General features: G+C 38.5%; 1 protein-coding gene across 2 annotated transcripts in view; it reads left to right on the forward strand.

The window, feature by feature from the left end:
• The first annotated feature begins 5,999 nt into the window (after window positions 1-5,999).
• Window positions 6,000-24,656, forward strand: part of Vom2r38 (vomeronasal 2 receptor, 38) — a 63,047-nt gene continuing 44,390 nt past the window's right edge. Inside the window, 3 exon segments of one of the 2 annotated variants that reach the window (NM_001099476.1) lie at window positions 6,000-6,208; window positions 22,794-23,085; window positions 23,419-24,225. In NM_001099476.1, the coding sequence (NP_001092946.1) occupies window positions 6,000-6,208; window positions 22,794-23,085; window positions 23,419-24,225 (1,308 nt within the window). 2 annotated transcript variants of the gene reach the window in all.

Here is a 24,656-nt window from a genome sequence, read left to right on the forward strand (position 1 = left end):
TCCCAAATAATATAAAATACCTCAGTGTGACTTTAACCATGCAAGTAAAAGAGCTGTACCATAAGAACTTCAAGCCTCTGAAGAAAGAAATTGAAGAAGACCTCAGAAGATGGAAATATCTCCCATGCTCAAGGATTGGCAGGATTGATATAGTAAAAATGACTATTTTACCAAAAGTAGTCTACAGATTCAATGCAATCCCCATCAAATCCAATTCTTCAGAGAGTTAGACAGAACAACTTGCAAATTCATCTTGAATAACAAAAAAAACAAGATAGCTGAAATATCCTCAACAATAAAAAGACTTCTGGGGGAATCCCTATACCTGCTCTCAAGCAGTATTGCAGAGTAATAGTGATAAAAACTGCATGGTATTGGTACAGAGATGGACAGATAGATCAGTGGAATAGAATTGAAGACCCAGAAATGAACCCACACACTTATGGTCACTTGATTTTTGACAAAGGGCCCAAAACCATCCAATGGGAAAAAGATAGCATTTTCAGCAAATGGTGCTGGTTCAACTGGAGGCCAGCATGTAGAAGAATGCAGATTGATCCATGCTTATCACCCTTTAGAAAGCTTAAGTCCAAGTGGATCAAGGACCTCCACATCAAACCTGATACACTCAAACTAATAGAAGAAAAAGGGGGGAAGATCCTGGAACACATGGGCACGGGAGAAAATTTCCTGAACAAAACACCAATGGCTTATGCTCTAAGATCAAGAATCGACAAATGGGACCTCATAAAACTGCAAAGCTTCTGTAAGGCAAAGGACACTCTTGTTAGGACAAAACAAATACCAACAGATTGGGAAAAGATCTTTACCAATCCTACAACAGATAGAGGCCTTATATCCAAAATATACAAAGAACACAAGAAGTTAGACCGCAGGGAGACAAATAGCCCTGTTAAAAAATGGGATTCTGAGCTAAACAAAGAATTCACTGCTGAGGAATGCCAAATGACTGAGAAACACGTGAAGAAATGTTCAACATCTTTAGTCATAAGGGAAATGCAAATCAAAACAACCCTGAGATTTCACCTTACGCCAATGAGAATGGCTAAGATCAAAAACTCAGGTGCCAGCAAATGCTGGCGAGAATGTGGAGAAAGAGGAACACTCTTCCACTGTTGGTGGGATTGCAGACTGGTACAACCATTCTAGAAATCAGTCTAGAGGTTCCTCAGAAAATTGGACATTGAACTACCTGAGGACACAGCTATACCTCTCTTGGGCATATACGCAAAAGATGCCCCAACATATAACAAAGACACATGCTCCACTATGTTCATAGCAGCCTTATTTATAATAGCCAGAAGCTGGTAAGAACCCAGATACCCTTCAACAGAGGAATGGATACAGAAAATGTGGTATATTCACACAATGGAATATTACTCAGCTATCAAAAACAATGACTTTATGAAATTCATAGGCAAATGGAGAGAACTGGAAATTATCATCCTGAGTGAGGTATCCCAATCACAGAAAAGCACACATGGTATGCACTCATTGATCAGTGGCTATTATCCCAAATGCTTGAATTAACCAAATGCACAGAACACATGAAACTCAAGAAGGATGACCAAAATGCGAACGCTTCACTCCTTCTTTAAACGGGGGAACAAGAATACCCTTGGGAGGGAATAGGGAGGCAAAGTTTAGAACAGAGGCAGAAGGAACACCCATTCAGAGCCTGCCCTACATGTGGCACATACATATACAGCCACCAAACTAGACAAGATGGATGAAGCAAAGAAGTGCAGGCTGACAGGAACCAGATGTAGATCTCTCCTGAGAGACACAGCCAGAATACAGCAAATACATAGGCGAATACCAGCAGCAAACCACTGAACTACTGAACTGAGAATGGGATCCCCCTTCAAGGAATCAGAGAAAGGATTGAAAGAGATTGAAGGGGATCAAGACCCCATATGAACAACAATGCCAACCAACCAGAGCTTCCAGGTACTAAGCCACTACCCAAAGACTATACATGGACTGACCCTGGGCTCCAACCTCATAGGTAGCAATGAATAGCCTAGTAAGAGCACCAGTCAAATGGGAAGCCCTTGGTCCTGCCAAGACTGAACACCTATTAAACATGATTGTTGGGGGGAGGGTGGTAATGGGGGGAGGATGGGGAGGGGAAGCCCATATAGAAGGGGAGGGGGAGGGTAAGGGGGATGTTGACCTGGAAAGCAGGAAGGGAATAACAATTGAAATGTAAGTAAAAAATACTCAAGTTAATAAAGGTAAAAAAAATAAAGCAACAATCTACACTACAAAAAAAGACATATTAAATATATTAAAAGAATAGTGAGGATTGTTGCTTCCTGTCATTTTTTCTGTTCAAGTGGAATTCTGCTTGTGTGTCACTCTTCTTTTAGTTTGGTGGCAAGGAGATTACTTTCTTGCTTCGCATAGGGTATAGTTTCCATCCTTGTATTGAAGTTTTCTATCTATTATCCTTTGTAAGGCTGGAATTGTAGAAACTTTTTGTGTAATCCTGGTTTTGTCATGGAATATCCTTGTTTCTCCATCTATTGTTAATTGAAAGTTTTGCTGGATATAGAAGCCTGGGCTGGCATTTGTGTTCTTTTAGGGTCTGTATGACATCTGCCCTATATCTTCTGGCCTTCATAATCTCAAGTCTGGTATGATTCTAGTAATTCTGCTTTAATATGTTACTTGACCTTTTCTCTTACTGTGTTTATAATTCTTTCTTTCTTTTGTGAATTTGGTGTTTTGACTATTATATGACAGGAGGAATTTCTTTTCTGGTTCAATCTATTTGGAGTTTTGTATGCTTCTTGTATGTTTATGGGCATCCATTTCTTTAGGGATGTTTTCTTCTAATACTTTTGTTGAATATATTTACTGGCCCTTTAAATAGGGAATCTTTACTTTCTTCTATACCTATTATCCTTAGGTTTGATCTTCTCATTGTATCCTGGATTTTTGCTACAATGTTTTCCATTTTACGATATCTGTGATGGTTGTGAAAATATTTTCTATGGTATCTTCTGCCCCTGAGATTATCTCTTCTCTCTCTTGTATGCTGTTTGTGATGCTTGCATCTGTGACTCCTGATCTCTTCCCTAGGTTTTCTATCTCCAGGGTTGTCTCCTTTTGTGCTTTCTTTATTGTTCCTATTTCCGTTTTTAAATCCTGGAATGGTTTTGTCCATTTCCTTCACCTATTTGGTTGTGTTTTCCTTAAATTCTTTAAGGAATCTTTTAAGGGATTTTTGTGTTTCCTCTTTAAGGGCTTCTATTTGTTTACTTGTATTATCCTGTATTTCTTTCAGGGAGTTATTTATGTCCTTCCTAAAGTCCTCTTTCATCATCATAAAATGTGATTTTAAGTCCAAATCTTGCTCTTCTGGTGTGTTTTGATATCCATTATCTTCCTTGGTGGGAGAACTGATCTCTGATGATGGCGAATAGTATTGGTTTCTGTTGCTTAGGCTCCTGCACTTGCCTCTTGCAGTCAGGTTTTCTGAGTGTTGGCTTCTCTTTGTCTTGCTGACTCTGAATGTGGCTTGGCCCTCCTTTAGGCCTCTGTGTCAGCACTCCTGTAGACCTGTTTTCTTTCATTCAGATATGGGAACAGAGTGCTTTCCTCTCAGATGTGAAGGTGTTCCTAGAGACTGGTTTCAGCTCTAGGCACAGGCAGAAATCCAAAGACTCCTGCCTCTGACTGCTTCTATATCCCTGTGCCTAGTGGGCACAGATGGCATTGGCGATTTTCTCTTGAGTCAGGAATGTGGGCAGAAAATATTTGTCAACTCTGGGTTCTCAGGTGTGTCCACACTTCTGTTGGTCCAGCCCTGTCCTCCATGGAATTTGGGTACAGTTCAGTTCAGTTCCTGGTATAGCCAAAAACTAGCTGCTTTCTGCAACTGACTGATCCTATATTCCTATATCCAGAGGCACTATGCAATTTCTCTTGGACCAGGAAATTGGGCAGAAGTGGCAGTCTGTCCAGAGGTCTCTGGTTTGTCTATACTTCTGGGAGTTCAGCCCTCTCTCCCTAGGAACTTTTCTTGAAACTTACATATGAAAGACACTGCATTTTTTCATGTGAGAAAGGAATCACTCTTACAACTTCTCCCACTATTTCTGAAGGTTATATGATCCAGAATTTTCATTCGTGGCTGTGGATTATTGTGGTGTTGGTGGGTGATGGAGATGCTGGTGGTGGGTAGAAGGAGGCAGAAGAGGAGGAGGAGGAGGAGGAGGAGGAGGAGGAGGAGGACGAGGAGAGGAATAGTTATGGTTGATGGGTAACAGACCCCAGGACTCTGGTGACTATAGCACTTGATTCACAAGGCAACGGGTTCTTTAACTCACAAAAGAATGAGGAATAGTGTGAGCAAGGAAGAAAGAGACTTCGTCAAAGAATCTTGTTGAAGAATTCATCAGTGTACTTCCTTTTCTTCAGATTTAGTTCTCTGTTATAAAAGTAGTAGCATATTTGAATTGAGTGGCACGTAGGCTTGCTCTATTACACATGATTGCACTAAACAATGATGTACTAAGCAAAAGGTTTCCCTGTGCCTATTCATTGCCTTCAGTCTTATAATAGACAAGTTCTGTCTACCATGTGCTCATTCCATCTTGTTAATATAAAGCAAAACCACAGTCCAAACAAGCTACAGTGTGACTGGTTAACATTTCTTATGGTAATGTTTTTTTATTTTGTTTCATTTAGGATTTTGTTCACTCTATTTTCACATTCTTCTGCAGGTGAGTCATCTTATTTGGGGGTGGTGCATACTTTCATTACAATATCATAGTAGATAGTACATTTACTGTCCTAAACTGCTGGGTGGTAGAAAGAGAACCCTTCTGAAGATCGCTTCCCTCAGTATCTTCAGTGAAAGGACACAGTGTAAGGCCTTTGATTGCCATACACTTTGCATAAATAAGAAACACCCGGGCTGGAGAGATGGCTCAGTGGTTAAGAGCACTGACTACTCTTCCAGAGGTCCTGAGTTCAATTCCCAGCAACCACATGGTGGCTCACAACCATCTGTAAAGAGATCCAATGCCCTCTTCTGGTGTATCTGCTGTACAGCTACAGTGTACTTATATATAATAAATGAATAAATCTTAAAAAAAAGAAACACCCAATATTTTCAGAGCATGATAAGCAACAGGTAATCATACATTTCTGCATAATCTAGATGCAGAAATGGATCACAATGACACCTTTACTCATCAAATGTGAACCTTGAATTAAAGAAAAGGGTATGAGTAGAGAAGTTCAAATCTCAGAATATAAACAGGAGACTTGATTTTTTTTTCATTGAAATTAAGTAGATAATTTGGAAGTGAGAAATCCAGCAGGACTACTAGCTTTTCCAAAGTGAGAAATAAACTGGCTGTGTTGGGTGCAGACAACATATTTTCTTCAGATAAAAATATATCATAGAAGAAAATTCTGAGACAGGAGTCAATAAGTAAGAAGAGTAAAAAAACAAATATTGACTTTGTTTGTGATTGCATGGCCCACTGACATGTCTTGTGCATGACTAGCATGGACATCTTCAAGAATTCTTCCAGTTCATCTACCACTGCAACCTCTGATGAAGCATGGTGTCATCAGCCACAACTGTGTTAAATGTTTCAAACTTGACCAAAACAGCCCAGTCAGGAAGTTCATCTTTAAGCTCCTTCTGTCTTCCTTTCTGAAACCATGGTGCCTCTGGCTAGATTAGAAGATCCAAAACATAAATTTCGACTTGTTTTTAATCATGACACTGGGCCTCAGATGCAAAGCCTAGGGGAGAAAAGATTTATATAACTCTCATTGGCAATGAAGTAAGTGTCTTTGAGAACTTGTGGGCGACTAATGCCACAGCTGTACTCATTAACAGAAAGAAGAAGCACAAAATGTTCACAAACATGTGAACTAAATATATACCTACAGGGCAGCATTGGATATGTGTCCATCAGTCTTATAGCTGTGAAGATATATATGTTATTAGAATGCTCTGGATTTTTACCTTTGGGTTCCTATATATTCCCAATTTTTTGTGTGCCCTTACTGACAATGAATGCTATGTAACAAGCAAGGATTATTTTTACCATGAAGGAGATGTGACAATTGGTGCATTTTTCCCTCTTCATATTTTGTACACAGGCAACAAAGTTTCTCATAAATATGAACCATACAATTTACAAGATCTTCATATACAGTAAGTACAATTATTCATTTTAAGAGTTCAGAATTTTTATGATTTATTGGATATATAGATTAAAACTTCCTGTAGTTTTGTACAATCCTTCTTTTCCATTGTCAAATCTTCAAGTATACTTCCTTGTGTATATTTTCCTCTTTCAAAGGGAAAAGTGACAATTTTGATGTTATTCATTTTGTCTTCCCTGTGGCTCTTCAATATCCATGATTTTTCTTTGTCATGCTTGTAACACCACATATTTTGAATATTTTCAGGATTATGATTTTAGAGTATGACTTATGATTTAATCTAAGTATGACCTTGAACTTCTGGGTTTTCTATAAGTCCCGATGTGCAATTGAGGGAAGAGATGATGTAACTGAGTGAAGAGATTCCTGAGTGCTTAGAATGTTACTAGAGTGACAAGTACTATGTTACATCCAGCTGATTTCAGAAGAGGACTGTCATCATTAAAATTTGAGAGTACTTTCTACTCTACACATGTCATTGTCTATAATTTTTTTCATTTAATTGGGATGGGGTTTTTTGGTTTTTGGTTTGTTTTTGTTTTGTTTTGGTTATTTTTTTTGGCCTTAAACTTTTTGCTCAGACAGATTTTAAATGTTTATCTTGTTGCCTTACATGTTTCTAGTGTTTTTCCTTCTTTATGTGTGTGTGCTCCCAAAATACTCTACCTGAAAGCATGGCCACTTAAAGGTGTTTTTAGGCTTTTCTGAAATTTGAAATATTAAGAAATAGTGTCAGAAAAGTCTGATTTCTTGGGAAAGTAATTTAAAAATTAAGTTTTTCTCTTTATAGAGGAGATAAAGTGTGTTTATCCAATGGAGTTATCCAAAATGTTAATGGATCTATTTAAAAAGACAATGAAGTAGTGCAATAGAGCTTTTAAATGTCTTTAAACATATGAGAAAATCAATAGGAAGAAATTATATAAAAAGAAAGAAAGAAAGAAAGAAAGAAAGAAAGAAAGAAAGAAAGAAGAAAGTAAGGAAGAAAGAAAGAAAAGGATTGTGTTCAGTGTGACATTACCATGCAACTGTTAAATCTTGGTGGGGTGTAAAGCTAAAAATCAAAGAAAGTAGAAGAAGAAATATGTTTGGAAGTAAAAAATCATGAGATATTTGGGGTCTTGATACATTTAGTATGAAACTAACATAGCAAAGATGGTCAAAGAGCAAAAATTGTGTATCTACATGCTGTAATTCCTATCTCAATGAGGAAATTCATGGTTAACACAATTGCTTAAGGATCACATCTTAAATAACTTCACAAATATGTGTTATGTGCCTAGCAGCCAGAGGGCACTGGATTTTGGGTGGATCTCCTTCTATTTCATCATAATTAAGGTCTTTTCTTACTCTCCTTTCCCTCTCTACTCTACTTTCAGCAGTCCAGGTACCATTGTACATGTGTATGTGGTATTTTGTACACAATGTAACAACAGGCCCATATGTGGAAAGAGTATACTTTCAGGTACATGAGCCATAAGTAGCTGGCTATTCCATGATGAATAAAAGCATTGTATCCTATAAAAGTATTCATTTTATAATCAAATTTTTATATTCAAAAATAAAATCAAAGTAGTTCATTACTTGGAAAGAATATTTTCACTACAAAATATTAACAATCTTGCCTTATACAATTCCTAGACATATTTTTCTGCATATGCTTATATTTGTATTATAATTTCTCTAGTAAAAGAATAGAAAAATTGAGCTCCTACAAGTTTTCTAGGACATTGCTCTGGTGCCTAAAAGGGATCTGAGATTGCTTTGTCCATTTTATCTTTTGGTGTATTAGCAGTGAAAATAGTTCTACCACTAAATATATCTTTTTTTTTCCTTTAATTTCTTTTTTTCTTTATTCAGTCTAATCAATTGCATTGTGTATACCATTCTATCGGGACTTTCACAGTGATCTATATTTAGTCCATTCATTACAATGAACTACTTGGGATATAAAATGCTTGGGACCATTTATTATTTGTACTAAAAATGATCATAATGTAGTTATCAATAAAATTCTAAAAGGGATGTTTGACAGCATGGCAATGCATTTTAAACTTTAGATTTTAGAAGATCTATAAGATCATAGACATATAAAGCAGCTCTTCCCGTAGCTATTCAAGAGGTAATTTTTGAAACCGTTTAGAATCTTTAAAGTTTTTAGGTTTCTTTTTTTAATTTATTTAATACTTAATAATAATTCTTTGGTTTCCGGGCAAACATGCCCCTCCCCCCTCCCTTCCTTATGAGTGTTCCCCTCCCAACCCTCCCCCCATTGCCGCCCTCCCCCCAACAGTCTAGTTCACTGGGGGGTCAGTCTTAGCAGGACCCAGGGCTTCCCCATCCACTGGTGCTCTTACTAGGATATTCATTGCTACCTATGAGGTCAGAGTCCAGGGTCACTCCATGTATAGTCTTTAGGTAGTGGCTTAGTCCCTGGAAGCTCTGGTTGCTTGGCATTGTTGTACATATGGGGTCTTGAGCCCCTTCAAGCTCTTCCAGTTCTTTCTCTGATTCCTTCAACGGGGTCCTATTCTCAGTTCAGTGGTTTGCTGCTGACATTCGCCTCTGTATTTGCTGTATTCTGGCTGTGTCTCTCAGGAGCGATCTACATCCGGCTCCTGTCGGTCTGCACTTCTTTGCTTCATCCATCTTGTCTAATTGGGTGGCTGTATATGTATGGGCCACATGTGGGGCAGGCTCTGAATGGGTGTTCCTTCAGTCTCTGTTTTAATCTTTGCCTCTCTCTTCCCTGCCAAGGGTATTCTTGTTCCCCTTTTAGAGAAGGAGTGAAGCATTCACATTTTGATCATCCGTCTTGAGTTTCATTTGTTCTAGGCATCTAGGGTAATTCAAGCATTTGGGCTAAAAGCCACTTATCAGTGAGTGCATACCATGTATGTCTTTCTGTGATTGGGTTAGCTCACTCAGGATGATATTTTCCAGTTCCAACCATTTGCCTACGAATTTCATAAAGCCGTTGTTTTTGATAGCTGAGTAATATTCCATTGTGTAGATGTACCACATTTTCTGTATCCATTCCTCTGTTGAAGGGCATCTGGGTTCTTTCCAGCTTCTGGCTATTATAAATAAGGCTGCGATGAACATAGTGGAGCACGTGTCTTTTTTATATGTTGGGGCATCTTTTGGGTATATGCCCAAGAGAGGTATAGCTGGATCCTCAGGCAGTTCAATGTCCAATTTTCCGAGGAACCTCGGGACTGATTTCCAGAATGGTTGTACCAGTTTGCAATCCAACCAACAATGGAGGAGTGTTCCTCTTTCTCCACATCCTCGCCAGCATCTGCTGTCACCTGAGCTTTTGATCTTAGCCATTCTCACTGGTGTGAGGTGAAATCTCAGGGTTGTTTTGATTTGCATTTTCCTTATGACTAAAGATGTTGAACATTTCTTTAGGTGTTTCTCAGCCATTCGGCATTCCTCAGCTGTGAATTCTTTGTTTAGCTCTGAACCCCATTTTTTAATAGGGTTAATTGTCTCCCTGCGGTCTAACTTCTTGAGTTCCTTGTATATTTTGGATATAAGGCCTCTATCTGTTGTAGGATTGGTAAAGATCTTTTCCCAATCTGTTGGTTGCCGATTTGTCCTAACCACAGTGTCCTTTGCCTTACAGAAGTTTTGCAGTTTTATGAGATCCCATTTGTCGATTCTTGATCTTAGAGCATAAGCCATTGGTGTTTTGTTCAGGAAATTTTTTCCAGTGCCCATGTGTTCCAGATGCTTCCCTAATTTTTCTTCTATTAGTTTGAGTGTATCAGGTTTGATGTGGAGGTCCTTGATCCACTTGGACTTAAGATTTGTACAGGGGGATAAGTATGGATCAATCTGCATTCTTCTACATGTTGACCTCCAGTTGAACCAGCACCATTTGCTGAAAATGCTATCTTTTTTCCATTGGATGGTTTTGGCTCCTTTGTCAAAAATCAAGTGACCATAGGTGTGTAGGTTCATTTCTGGGTCTTCAATTCTATTCCATTGGTCTATCTGTCTGTCTCTGTACCAATACCATGCAGTTTTTATCACTATTGCTCTGTAATACTGCTTGAGTTCAGGGATAGTGATTCCCCCTGAAGTCCTTTTATTGTTGAGGATAGCTTTAGCTATCCTGGGTTTTTTGTTATTCCAGATGAATCTGCAAATTGTTCTGTCTAACTCTTTGAAGAATTGGATTGGTATTTTGATGGGGATTGCATTGAATCTGTAGATTGCTTTTGGTAAAATGGCCATTTTTACTATATTAATCCTGCCAATCCATGAGCATGGGAGATCTTTCCATCTTCTGAGGTCTTCTTCAATTTCTTTCTTCAGTGTCTTGAAGTTCTTATTGTACAGATCTTTTACTTGCTTGGTTAAAGTCACACCGAGGTACTTTATATTATTTGGGTCTATTATGAAGGGTGTCGTTTCCCTAATTTCTCTCTCGGCTTGTTTCTCTTTTGTGTAGAGGAAGGCTACTGATTTATTTGAGTTAATTTTGTACCCAGCCACTTTGCTGAAGTTGTTTATCAGCTTTAGTAGTTCTCTGGTGGAACTTTTGGGATCACTTAAATAAACTATCATATCATCTGCAAATAGTGATAATTTGACTTCTTCTTTTCCAATCTGTATCCCCTTGACCTCCTTTTGTTGTCTGATTGCTCCGGCTAGAACTTCAAGAACTATATTGAATAAGTAGGGAGAGAGTGGGCAGCCTTGTCTAGTCCCGGATTTTAGTGGGATTGCTTCAAGTTTCTCTCCATTTAGTTTAATGTTAGCAACTGGTTTGCTGTATATGGCTTTTACTATGTTTAGGTATGGGCCTTGAATTCCTATTCTTTCCAGGACTTTTATCATGAAGGGGTGTTGAATTTTGTCAAATGTTTTCTCAGCATCTAATGAAATGATCATGCGGTTTTGTTCTTTCAGTTTGTTTATATAATGGATCACGTTGATGGTTTTCTGTATATTAAACCATCCCTGCATGCCTGGGATGAAGCCTACTTGATCTTGGTGGATGATTGTTTTGATATGCTCTTGGATTCAGTTTGCCAGAATTTTATTGAGTATTTTTGCGTCGATATTCATAACGGAAATTGGTCTGAAGTTCTCTTTCTTTGTTGGGTCTTTGTGTGGTTTAGGTATAAGAGTAATTGTAGCTTCATAGAAGGAATTCGGGAGTGATCCATCTGTTTCAATTTTGTCGAATAGTTTGGATAATATTGGTATGAGGTCTTCTATGAAGGTTTGATAGAATTCTGCACTAAACCCGTCTGGACCTGGGCTCTTTTTGGTTGGGAGACCTTTAATGACTGCTTCTATTTCCTTAGGAGTTATGGGGTTGTTTAACTGGTTTATCTGTTCCTGATTTAACTTCGGTAACTGGTATTTGTCTAGGAAATTGTCCATTTCCTGTAGATTTTCAAGTTTTGTTGAATATCGGTTTCTATAGTAAGATCTGATGATTTTTTGAATTTCCTCTGAATCTGTAGTTATGTCTCCCTTTTCCTTTCTGATTTTGTTAATTTGGACACACTCTCTGGGTCCTCTCGTTAGTCTGGCTAAGGGTTTATCTATCTTGTTGATTTTCTCAAAGAACCAACTTTTGGTTCTGTTGATTCTTTCTATGGTCCTTTTTGTTTCTACTTGGTTGATTTCAGCTCTGAGTTTGATTATTTCCTGCCTTCTACTCCTCCTGGGTGTATTTGCTTCTTTTTGTTCTAGAGCTTTTAGGTGTGCTGTCAAGCTGCTGACATATGCTCTTTCCTGTTTCTTTCTGCAGGCACTCAGTGCTATGAGTTTTCCTCTTAGCACAGCTTTGATTGTGTCCCATAAGTTTGGGTATGTTGTACCTTCATTTTCATTAAATTCTAAAAAGTCTTTAATTTCTTTCTTTATTTCTTCCTTGACCAGGTTATCATTGAGTAGACCATTGTTCAATTTCCACGTGTATGTGGGCATTCTTCCCTTATTGTTATTGAAGACCAGTTTTAGGCCGTGGTGGACTGATAGCACACATGGGATTATTTCTATCTTTCTGTACCTGTTGAGGCCCGTTTTTTTACCAACTATATGGTCAATTTTGGAGAAAGTACCATGAGGAGCTGAGAAGAAGGTATATCCTTTTGCTTTAGGATAGAATGTTCTATAAATATCCGTTAAGTCCATTTGGCTCATGACTTCTCTTAGTCTGTCTACGTCTCTGTTTAATTTCTGTTTCCATGATCTGTCCATTGATGAGAGTGGGGTGTTGAAATCTCCCACTATTATTGTGTGAGGTGCAATGTGTGTTTTGAGCTTTAGTAGGTTTCTTTTACGTATGTAGGTGCCCTTGTATTTGGGGCATAGATATTTAGGATTGAGAGTTCATCTTGGTGGATTTTTCCTTTGATGAATATGAAGTGTCCTTCCTTATCTTTTTTGATGACTTTTAATTGAAAATTGATTTTATTTGATATTAGAATGGCTACTCCAGCTTGCTTCTTCTGACCATTTGCTTGGAAAATTGTTTTCCAGCCTTTCACTCTGAGGTAATGTCTGTCTTTGTCTCTGAGGTGTGTTTCCTGTAGGCAGCAGAATGCAGGGTCCTCGTTGCGTATCCAGTTTGTTAATGTATGTCTTTTTATTGGGGAGTTGAGGCCATTGATGTTGAGAGATATTAAGGAATAGTGATTATTGCTTCCTGTTATATTCATATTTGGATGTGAGGTTATGTTTGTGTGCTTTCATTCTCTTTGTTTTGTTGCCAAGACGATTAGTTTCTTGCTTCTTCTGGGGTATAGCTTGCCTCCTTATGTTGCGCTTTACCCTTTATTATCCTTTGTAGTGCTGGATTTGTAGAAAGATATTGTGTAAATTTGGTTTTGTCATGGAATATCTTGGTTTCTCCATCTATGTTAATTGAGAGTTTTGCAGGATACAGTAACCTGGGCTGGCATTTGTGTTCTCTTAGCGTCGGTATGACATTTGTCCAGGATCTTCTGGCCTTCATAGTTTCTGGCAAAAAGTCTGGTGTGATTCTGATAGGTCTGCCTTTATATGTTACTTGACCTTTTTCCCTTACTGCTTTCAATATTCTTTCTTTATTTTGTGCGTTTGGTGTTTTGACTATTATGTGACGGGAGGTGTTTCTTTTCTGGTCCAATCTATTTGGAGTTCTGTAGGCTTCTTGTATGCCTATGGGTATCTCTTTTTTTAGGTTAGGGAAGTTTTCTTCTATGATTTTGTTGAAGATATTTACTGGTCCTTTGAGCTGGGAGTCTTCACTCTCTTCTATACCTATTATCCTTAGGTTTGATCTTCTCATTGAGTCCTGGATTTCCTGTATGTTTTGGATCAGAAGCTTTTTCTGCTTTACATTATCTTTGACAGTTGAGTCAATGATTTCTATGGAATCTTCTGCTCCCGAGATTCTCTCTTCCATCTCTTGTATTCTGTTGGTGAAGCTTGTATCTACAGCTCCTTGTCTCTTCTTTTGATTTTCTATATCCAGGGTTGTTTCCATGTGTTCTTTCTTGATTGCTTCTATTTCCATTTTTAATTCCTTCAACTGTTTGATTGTGTTTTCCTGGAATTCTTTCAGGGATTTTTGTGTCTCCTCTCTATGGGCTTCTACTTGTTTATTTATGTTTTCCTGGAATTCTTTCAGGCATTTTTGCGATTCCTCTCTGTAGGCTTCTACTTGTTCTCTAAGGGAGTTCTTCACGTCTTTCTTGAAGTCCTCCAGCATCATGATTAAATATGATTTTTAAACTAGATCTTGCTTTTCTGGTGTGTTTGGATATTCCATGTTTATTTTGGTGGGAGAATTGTGCTCCGATGATGCCATGTAGTCTTGGTTTCTGTTGCTTGGTTTCCTGCGCTTGCCTCTCGCCATCAGATTATCTCTAGTGTTACTTTGTTCTGCTATTTCTGACAGTGGCTAGACTGTCCTATAAGCCTGTGTGTCAGGAGTGCTGTAGACCTGTTTTCCTGTTTTCTTTCAGCCAGTTATGGGGACAGAGTGTTCTGCTTTCGGGCGTGTAGTTTTTCCTCTCTACAGGTCTTCAGCTGTTCCTGTGAGCCTGTGTCTTGAGTTCACCAGGCAGGTCACTTGCAGCAGAAAAGTTGGTCTTACCTGTGGTCCCGAGGCTCAAGTTTGCTCGCGGGGTGCTGCCCATGAGCTCTCTTGATTCTCTCACGGTATTTGGGTGCAGAGAACTGTTTATCTGGTCTGTTTCCTTCAGGTTCCGACGGTGTCTCAGGCACAGGGGTCCTGCCGCTCCTGGGCCCTCCCCTACGGGAACCCAGAGGCCTTATACAGTTTCCTCTTGGGCCAGGGATGTGGGCAGGGGTGGGCAGTGTTGGTGGTCTCCTCCGCTCTGCAGCCTCAGGAGTGCCCACCTGACCAGGCGGTGAGGTCTCTCTCCCACGGGGTTTGGGAGCACCACTAAATATATCTTTATCTTATGTATATTTCTCCACTCTTGCCTGTGGCCTTTTAATTGAGGCCTCTATGTCCAAGAATTGCAGCCTGTGGTCTTTTCTCCATACACAGTCAGAATGGCCATTGAGCATCCTTTAAATCCATTCATGGAGGTCTCTCATGTATTGGAGATATATTCAATTATTTGAGAAGCACAACTGTTGTGTGTGCTTTATTGTATTCAATGATATTTTTCAATCTATACTTTATTCTTTAACTGGCATTTGGGTTGTGTTTGCTAGCTCCCCTTTTCTCTGGACAATTAGTAAAGTAGCTATGATAAATAAAGGAAATTTCCAGCAGAGCTGGAACCACAAACAGAGGCAACCCTTCAAACCCATCACCCTCTCTGATGTAAGAGATGTTGTCATGGTTTGCTTAGGTGAGTGCTTATAGCAGTCATTGTCAGGACTGTGGATGTTTTTCTACCATTTATCTCAAACTATCACTTGCACAAATAGTTATAGATAACAGAAATAGATGAAGAAAATATCTAGACCTTTGTGGTTAATTTTCTTTTAAATTAACAGATTAAAATTTATTTAATTGTATGATGTTTCAACTTTATCTCCTCTAATTGAATAAGTAGATAATTCATGGAGTAGTATCTAATTTTCAGTGTAAGTTGTATAATGTAGTAAACATTTAGAGATAATACAAGAAATTTTTCAGAATTCTGACATTTTCTGCAGATTTGTCTGTATGTTCTGTTATGATCACTATTCTAATAAGAATCTTGTAAATAACCACTTATTAAGATTATTTTTAGTAGTCATTACCTTATACTTTTGTTAAACTATTATTACCAAGTTCTTAACATTTGAAGATTTTTTAAATCTTATTCCTGATTAGTTTTATATCCACTAGACACAAACTAGGGTCACTGGAGAGGAGGAAGTCTCAATTGAGTAATTTTTTCAATAAGATTGGTTATAGGCAGATCTGTAGGGTATTTTCTTAATCCTTCCTTGGTGTGGGAAGACCCAATCCATTATGGGTGGGGCGCCACCTCTGCAAATGTGGCCCTGGGTTCCAAAAGAAAGGAGACTGAGCCAACCTCTGTGCACAAAACAATAAACAGCATTGCTCCATGGCTGGTGGATCAGCTCCTGTGTACAGGGTTCTGCCTTACTTGAGTGCCTGTCCTGACTTCCTCTAATAATGAACAGCAATGAAGAAGTAAAAGCTAAATATGTTGCAAAGTTTTGTATCAACTTGAAACATGCTAAAGTCATCTGAAAGGAGGGGGGAAGATAAGTTAAGAAAATGTCTCTATTAGATTGGCTTGTAGGAAAACTTGTAATAGTATTACTCAGCCCATTGTAGGTGAAGCCATTTTGAGGCTGGTAATCATGAATTCTATAAGGAAGCAGGCTGCAAACCACATAATGAGCAAGCCAGTTAGTAGAACCACACTGTGGCCTCTGTATCATCTCCTGCCTCCACTTTTTGACCCTGTTTGATATTTTGTCCTAATGTCTCTCAGAGATGGATTATGGTGTGCAGGTAATCAACTAATAAAGCTTTCCTCCTCACCTTGCTTTTGGTCATGGTGTTTCACCACAGCAATAGTAATCATAATAAAGATACCAAAATACCTTTACCCCTTAGTTTGCTTTTGGTCATGGTGTTTCATTCAATAAAAAATAACTAGCTAAAATACTTTGTTTCACTTTAAAAAACTTAGTGTGGGGTGGTTGGGTGCGGTGGGAGGAAGTTTCATATGATATTACACTGGTTTTCTTGGGTTTTTAAATTTTTTTTATTTTGAAACAGTTTCTCTAACTCATATAGCCCTAGTATTCCTAAAACTTACTATGTAGACCAGCTGGCCAAAGTTCTGTTTTCTTCTGCTTTTCGCATCCTGTGACTGAAGGAATGACTCCCATTCCCAGGAAAACATTTTTGTTTCTCTCTCTGTCTCTGTCTGTCTGTCTCTGTCTGTCTCTGTCTCTGTCTCTGTCTCTGTCTGTCTCTCTGTCTCTCTGTCTCTCTGTCTCTCTCTCTCTCTGTGTGTGTGTGTGTGTGTGTCTCTCTCTCTTTCTTTGTTTGTTTCTTTCTTCATTCTTTCATGTAGCCCTGGCTGTCTTAAAACTATGTACACCAGGCTGAACTTAAAATCAGAGATCTATCTGCTTTTGCCTCTTGGGTGATGGTATTAATAGTGTGTACCCTCAAATACAGGTTCCATGTTTTTTTTAAATATCTGTGTTCTTGCTTTTTTAATTTTCCTGTTTGTTTTTTTAAATACACACACACACACACACACACACACACACACACACAAGAAAGAGAGAGACAAAGACAGATAGACAGAGAGCATAGATCTGCATGGGTAGTAATATGGGTAGGAAAATGAAAAAATGAGAAAAAAGAAAAATAAATCTGGTCATTTTAGGAAAATAAAGATATTACACATGTTTGTGAACATATAGATACTTTAAATATATTAAAATAAATGTTTAAGCAATCTATAGAATGCATATTTTGAATATCATTGCATGAAAAATAATAACAAGCATAATTTTGTTAAATTTTGACGAATTATACTTGTTTATGACATACCATGCTTTCTCAAAAATTGAATCTAAAATAAAGTGATAAAATCTTGGAAATAATTCCCCATCTCCTTATCATTGCTTTATGTTGGGAAGCTAGGATCACCTGTACTATTTGATCATGAAGTATATAGTGAAATATTAGTGATTGCACTCAATATTGTGTTTGTAAGCTTTGCTTGCATGTATGAAATTATCAAGATGATACATATCATATTTATATATGTATACTTTAAATCTATTTTGTCTATTGACAAAAACTATATTTACTTTTTCTCACAATTCTGACCAAATGCCCTCCATTAGACATACATTTCAAATTTTATTTTTGCCTTGAAAGTCGTTTATTAATTTTTTACTAATTTCATACAAAACATTTTGAGCATATTCACCCATATAAACCCATCTTCTCATATCCCTCTTTTGACCCTTATCCTCTTACCAAACTAATTTTTTCCAATCAAGTACAGTTTGTATTCTATAAGTACTATTGTCACTGGAACCTTCCTTTGAGTATGGTTGACGTCTCAAGGATCACAATAGTGAAGATATAGACTATCTCTCATCTAGTTACTATCGAATCTCAATAGCATTTTGGCTCAGGGTGAAATTTCATGCCTATATTCTCTATGTTGGTATTATGTCTTGTTTGAGCACACATAGTCTTGTAAATGCTTTCACAATCATGCTGGGTTCGAATGTGAACCTAATTCCTTATTCATGGAGTTTTTAAAATATTATCTACACATGAAAGACAAAGCAATATAATGATAAACTAGAGTCCCAGATTTTTTCACATTTTATTTTATTTTATTTTATTTTTTATTAACTTGAGTATTTCTTATATACATTTCGAGTGTTATTCCCTTTCCCGGTTTCCGGGCAAACATCCCCCTCCCTCCGCCCCTTCTTTATAGGTGTTCCCCTCCCCATCCTCCCCCCCTTGCCCCCCTCCCCCCAACAATCTACTTCACTGGGGGTTCAGTCTTAGCAGGACCCAGGGCTTCCCCTTCCACTGGTGCTCTTACTAGGATGTTCATTGCTACCTATGAGGTCAGAGTCCAGGGTCAGTCCATGTATAGTCTTTAGGTAGTGGCTTAGTCCCTGGAAGCTCTGGTTGCTTGGCATTGTTGTACATATGGGGTCTCGAGCCCCTTCAAGCTCTTCCAGTTCTTTCTCTGATTCCTTCAACCAGGTTCCTATTCTCAATTCAGTGGTTTGCTGCTGGCATACGCCTCTGTGTTTGCTGTATTCTGGCTGTGTCTCTCGGGAGAGATCAACATCCGGCTCCTGTCGGCCTGCACTTCTTTGCTTCATCCATCTATTCTAATTGGATGGCTGTATATGCATGGGCCACATGTGGGGCAGGCTCTGAATGGGTGTTCCTTCTGTGTCTGTTTTAATCTTTGCCTCTCTATTCCCTGCCAAGGGTATTCTTGTTCCCCTTTTAAAGAAGGAGTGAAGCATTCACATTTTGATCTTGAGTTTCAATTGTTCTAGGCATCTAGGGTAATTCAAGCATTTGGGCTAATAGCCACTTATCAAGGAGTGCATACCATGTGTGTTTTCCTGTGATAGGGTTACCTCACTCAGGATGATATTTTCCAGTTCCGACCATTTGCCTACGAATTTCATAAAGTCATTGTTTTTGATAGCTGAGTAATATTCCATTGTGTAGATGTACCACATTTTCTGTATCCATTCCTCTGTTGAAGGGCATCTGGGTTCTTTCCAGCTTCTGGCTATTATAAATAAGGCTGCGATGAACATAGTGGAGCACGTGTCTTTTTTATATGTTGGGGCATCTTTTGGGTATATGCCCAAGAGAGGTAGAGGTGGATCCTCAGGCAGTTCAATGTCCAATTTTCTGAGGAACCTCCAGACTGATTTCCAGAATGGTTGTAACAGTCTGCAATCTGACCAACAATGGAGGAGTGTTCCTCTTTCTCCACATCCTCGCCAGCATCTGCTGTCACCTGAGTTTTTGATCTTAGCCATTCTCACTGGTGTGAGGTGAAATCTCAGGGTTGTTTTGATTTGCACTTCCCTTATGACTAAAGATGTTGAACATTTCTTTAGGTGTTTCTCAGCCATTCGGCATTCCTCAGCTGTGAATTCTTTGTTTAGCTCTGAACCCCATTTTTTAATAGGGTTATTTGTCTCCCTGCAGTCTAACTTCATGAGTTCTTTGTATATTTTGGATATAAGGCCTCTATCTGTTGTAGGATTGGTAAAGATCCTTTTCCAATCTGTTGGTTGCCGTTCTGACCTAACCACATTGTCCTTTGCCTTACAGAAGCTTTGCAGTTTTATGAGATCCCATTTGTCGATTCTTGATCTTAGAGCATGAGCCATTGGTGTTTTGTTCAGGAAATTTTCTCCAGTGCCCATGTGTTCCAGATGCTTCCCTAGTTTTTCTTCTATTAGGTTGAGTGTATCTGGTTTGATGTGGAGGTCCTTGATCCACTTGAACTTAAGCTTTGTACAGGGTCATAAAAATGGATCGATCTGCATTCTTCTACATGTTGACCTCCAGTTGAACCAGCACCATTTGCTAAAAATGCTATCTTTTTTCCATTTGATTGGAAGTTTTATTGAACATAGGCTTTTATAGTAAGATCTGATGATTTTTTGAATTTCCTCTGAATCTGTAGTTATGTCTCCCTTTTCACTTCTGATTTTGGTAATTTGGACGCACTCTCTGTGTCCTCTCATTAGTCTGGCTAAGGGTTTATCCGTCTTGTTGATTTTCTCAAAGAACCAACGTTTGGTTCTGTTGATTCTTTCTATGGTCCTTTTTGTTTCTACTTGGTTGATTTCAGCTCTGAGTTTGATTATTTCCTACCTTCTACTCCTCCTGGGTGTGTTTGCTTCTTTTTGTTCTAGATCTTTTAGGTGTGCTGTCAAGCTGCTGACATATGCTCTTTCCTGTTCCTTTCTGCAGGCACTCAGCGCTATGAGTTTTCCTCTTAGCACAGCTTTCACTCTGTCCCATAAGTTTGGGTATGTTGTACCTTCATTTTCATTAAATTCTAAAAAGTTTTTAATTTCTTTCTTTATTTCTTCCTTGACCAGGTTATCATTGAGTAGAGCATTGTTCAATTTCCACGTATATGTGGGCATTCTTCACTTATTGTTATTGAAGACCAGTTTTAGACCGTGGTGGTCCGATAGCCCGCATGGGATTATTTCTATCTTTCTGTACCTGGTGAGGCCTGTTTTTTGACCAATTATATGGTCAATTTTGGAGAAAGTACCATGAGGAGCTGAGAAGAAGGTATATCTTTTTGCCTTAGGATAGAATGTTCTATAAATATCTGTTAAGTCCATTTGGCTCATGACTTCTCTTAGTCTGTCTATGTCTCCGTTTAATTTCTGTTTCCATGATCTGTCCATTGATGAGAGTGGGGTGTTGAAATCTCCTACTATTATTGTGTGAGGTGCAATGTGTGTTTTGAGCTCCAGTAAGGTTTCTTTTACATATGTAGGTGCCCTTGTATTTGGGGCATAGATATTTAGGATTGAGAGTTCATCTTGGTGGATTTTTCCTTTTATGAATATGAAGTGTCCTTCCTTATCTTTTTTGATGAATTTTAGTTGAAAATTGATTTTATTTGATATTAGAATGGCTACTCCAGCTTGCTTCTTCAGACCATTTGCTTGGAAAGTTGTTTTCCAGCCTTTCACTCTGAGGTAGTGTTTGTCTTTGTCTCTGAGGTGTGTTTCCTGTAGGCAGCAGAATGCAGGGTCCTCGTTGCGTATCCAGTTTGTTAATCTATGTCTTTTTATTGGGGAGTTGAGGCCATTGATGTTGAGAGATATTAAGGAATAGTGATTATTGCTTCCTGTTATATTCATATTTGGATGTGAGGTTATGTTTGTGAGCTTTTCTTCTCTTTGTTTTGTTGCCAAGATGATTAGTTTCTTGCTTCTTCTAGGGTATAGCTTGCCTCCTTGTGTTGGGCTTTACCATTTATTATCCTTTGTAGCGCTGGATCTGTAGAAAGATATTGTGTAAATTTGGATTTGTCATGGAATATCTTGGTTTCTCCATCTATGTTAATTGAGAGTTTTGCAGGATACAGTAACCTGGGCTGGCATTTGTGTTCTCTTAGGGTCTTTATGACATTTGTCCAGGATCTTCTGGCTTTCATATTTTCTGGCGAAAAGTCTGGTGTGATTCTGATAGGTCTGCCTTTATATGTTACTTGACCTTTTTCCCTTACTGCTTTTAATATTCTTTCTTTATTTTGTGCGTTTGGTGTCTTGACTATTATGTGATGGGAGGTGTTTCTTTTCTGGTCCAATCTATTTGGAGTTCTGTAGGCTTCTGGTATGTCTATGGGTATCTCTTTTTTTAGGTTAGGGAAGTTTTCTTCTATGATTTTGTTGAAGATATTTACTGGTCCTTTGAGCTGGGAGTCTTCACTCTCTTCTATACCTATTATCCTTAGGTTTGATCTTCTCATTTTGTCCTGGATTTCCTGTATGTTTTGGACCAGTACCTTTTTCCGCTTTACATTATCTTTGACAGTTGAGTCAATGATTCCTATGGAATCTTCTGCTCCTGAGATTCTCTCTTCCATCTCTTCTATTCTGTTGGTGAAGCTCGTATCTACAGCTCCTTGTCTCTTCTTTTGGTTTTCTATATCCAGGGTTGTTTCCATGTGTTCTTTCTTGATTGCTTCTATTTCCATTTTTAATTCCTTCAACTGTTTGATTGTGTTTTCCTGGAATTCTTTCAGGGATTTTTGAGATTCCTCTCTGTAGGCTTCTACTTGTTCTCTAAGGGAGTTCTTCATGTCTTTCTTGAAGTCCTCCAGCATCATGATTAAATATGATTTTGAAACTAGATCTTGCTTTTCTGGTGTGTTTGGATATTCCATGTTTGCTTTGGTGGGAGAATTGTGCTCCGATGATGCCATGTAGTCTTGGTTTCTGTTGCTTGGGTTCCTGCGCTTGCCTCTCGCCATCAGATTATCTCTAGTGTTACTTTGTTCTGCTATTTCTGACCGTGGCTAGACTGTCCTATAAGCCTGTGTGTCAGGAGTGCTGTAGACCTCTTTTCCCGTTTTCTTTCAGCCAGTTATGGGGACAGAGTGTTCTGCTTTTGGGCGTGTAGTTTTTCCTATCTACAGGTCTTCAGCTGTTCCTGTGGGCCTGTGTCTGGAGTTCACCAGGCAGGTCACTTGCAGCAGAAAAGTTGGTCTTATCTGTGTTCCTGAGGCTCAAGTTTGCTCGTGGGGTGTTGCTTATGAGCTCTCCGCGGTGGCAGCAACCAGGAAGATCTCCGCCGCCCTTTCCGGGAGCCTCTGTGCACCAGGGTTCCAGATGGCGTTCGGTGTTTTCCTCTGGCGAGACCATAATTCTTGAGTGTAGGACATTATCAATCTCATCTGCTGCTTAAAATGCCAATTCTCATTTCAGTTATCCATGAGAAGACTCAAAAATTATGATTTCATAGAAATATTGGCATTTACATTATAAAACACTTCACCAAATAGAAATGTTGTATAGTCTATGGCTTCTTCCTGTGTAATTTTGTGAAATCTATACAGGTATAAGTTTAAGAACTACCAGTTTGTTCTGGCCCTGATGTTTGCCATTGAGGAGATCAACAGAAACCCTCATCTTCTACCCAATACAACTCTTGGATATGATATCTATAATATTCCATACACTGAAAAGAATATTCTTTATAGTGCCTTTCTTTGGCATACAGGGATAATCAATCCCCTTCCTAACTGTGACTGTGGACACAAGAGAAAGTCACCTGCTGTACTCACAGGACCATCATGGTCAGCATCTGCCCATATTGGAACACTGCTACAACTCTACAAAATACCTCAGGTGAGGAATAGAATGTGGGAACTAGGAGACAAATACACTTTGTTGATATTATAGGAATCTGAAAATGTAAAATATGGGGGACTAGAGTTAATCACTTATCATAGAAAAGTACGGAGATACTTAATAGAACCTTATTTCCATTACTTAAAATAGAATGAAAGGAAAAGTGGGTAAGACCAGCTAGGTTATTGGAACTAGAGGCCTGTCGGCAATTTTTGTAGAAAAAAATGTAGTGAGATTACAAGACAAGTCGATCTTCAACTTGACTGTTTCCATCTGTTGATTTTGATCTGAGATTGTGTTTCATGGCCTTATATTTCATGATCTCTTCAGCTCACTTTTGGGCCTTTTGATTCTATCTTGAATGACCAAGGTCAATTTAATTCACTCTATCAGATGGCTCCAAAGGACACATCTCTGTCACTTGCCATAGTCCTTTTGATGCTTCATTTCAGCTGGTCCTGGGTTGGGCTGATGCTCCCAGATGACCACAGAGGTACTCAGTTTCTATCAGACTTGAGAGAAAATATGGAGAGCAATGGCATCTGCATAGCCTTTTTGAAAATGATCCCTGGCACATGGAATGCATTTTCCAATGCATTATGGAAAAATATGGAGAAGATTGAGGAATCATCAGCAAATGTAATAGTTATTTATGGGGATATTATTTCTATACAAGGGTTAATGCGGCATGTTGCACAACTATTAGTTACATGGAAAGTTTGGGTCTTGAACTCTTCGTGGGATATTGATAGCCATTCTGATTATTTTATGTTAGAGTCATTTCATGGAAGTCTCATTTTTTCACACCACCATGAAGAGATGATTGAGTTTATGAATTTTATTCAAACAGTTAATCCCTACAAATACCCAGAGGACAATTATCTTCCTAAGTTTTGGTTTTTGTTTTTCAAGTGTCCATTTTCTAAGTTTGACTGTCATCTTTTGGAGAACTGCCAACCCAATGCTTCTTTGGAATTACTTCCCAGACACATTTTTGACCCCACTATGAGTGAAGAGGGCTACAATATATACAATGCTGTGTATGCTGTGGCCTATAGTCTCCATGAGATAAATCTTCAACAAACACAGACACAACCATATACCAATGAAAAAGGAATGGTATTCTCCCCCTGGCAGGTAATATTTCTTTCTGTGTTTTATAGTATCAGCAATGGGGCATTTTTAGTATTTATAAGGCATTTGAATTTGGTATCCTAAGTGCTAGACTATGTTGTCAATGACAAGGGAGAGAATAATGTTTCTACATCTGGAGTTAAATGCTAAATTCTAAGTAAATGTTCTCTTTTGAAATGGCAGTAACAAGAAAAATCTTAAGCTAATATTAAATTTATATAACATGCTGCCTCACAGTTTTCTTCAAAATATCTCCAGTATGAAAAGTTGAGTTTTCTCCTATATATTTCTCAGGGAAGAGGTCAGAGTAGATCTTTAAGTGTTAAAATGCTCCTCAGCACTTCCACGGGTTATAAAGTTAAGGACCATTTTAAAGTGTACTTCAGACTTTCAGGCCCTCCTTTTAAGGCAGAAGCTCTAAATATATTCCAAAA

Source organism: Rattus norvegicus, chromosome 1 (genome assembly GCF_021556685.1).
Source record: "Rattus norvegicus strain SHRSP/BbbUtx chromosome 1, alternate assembly SHRSP_T2T, whole genome shotgun sequence".
Taxonomy (NCBI): Eukaryota; Metazoa; Chordata; class Mammalia; order Rodentia; family Muridae; genus Rattus; species Rattus norvegicus.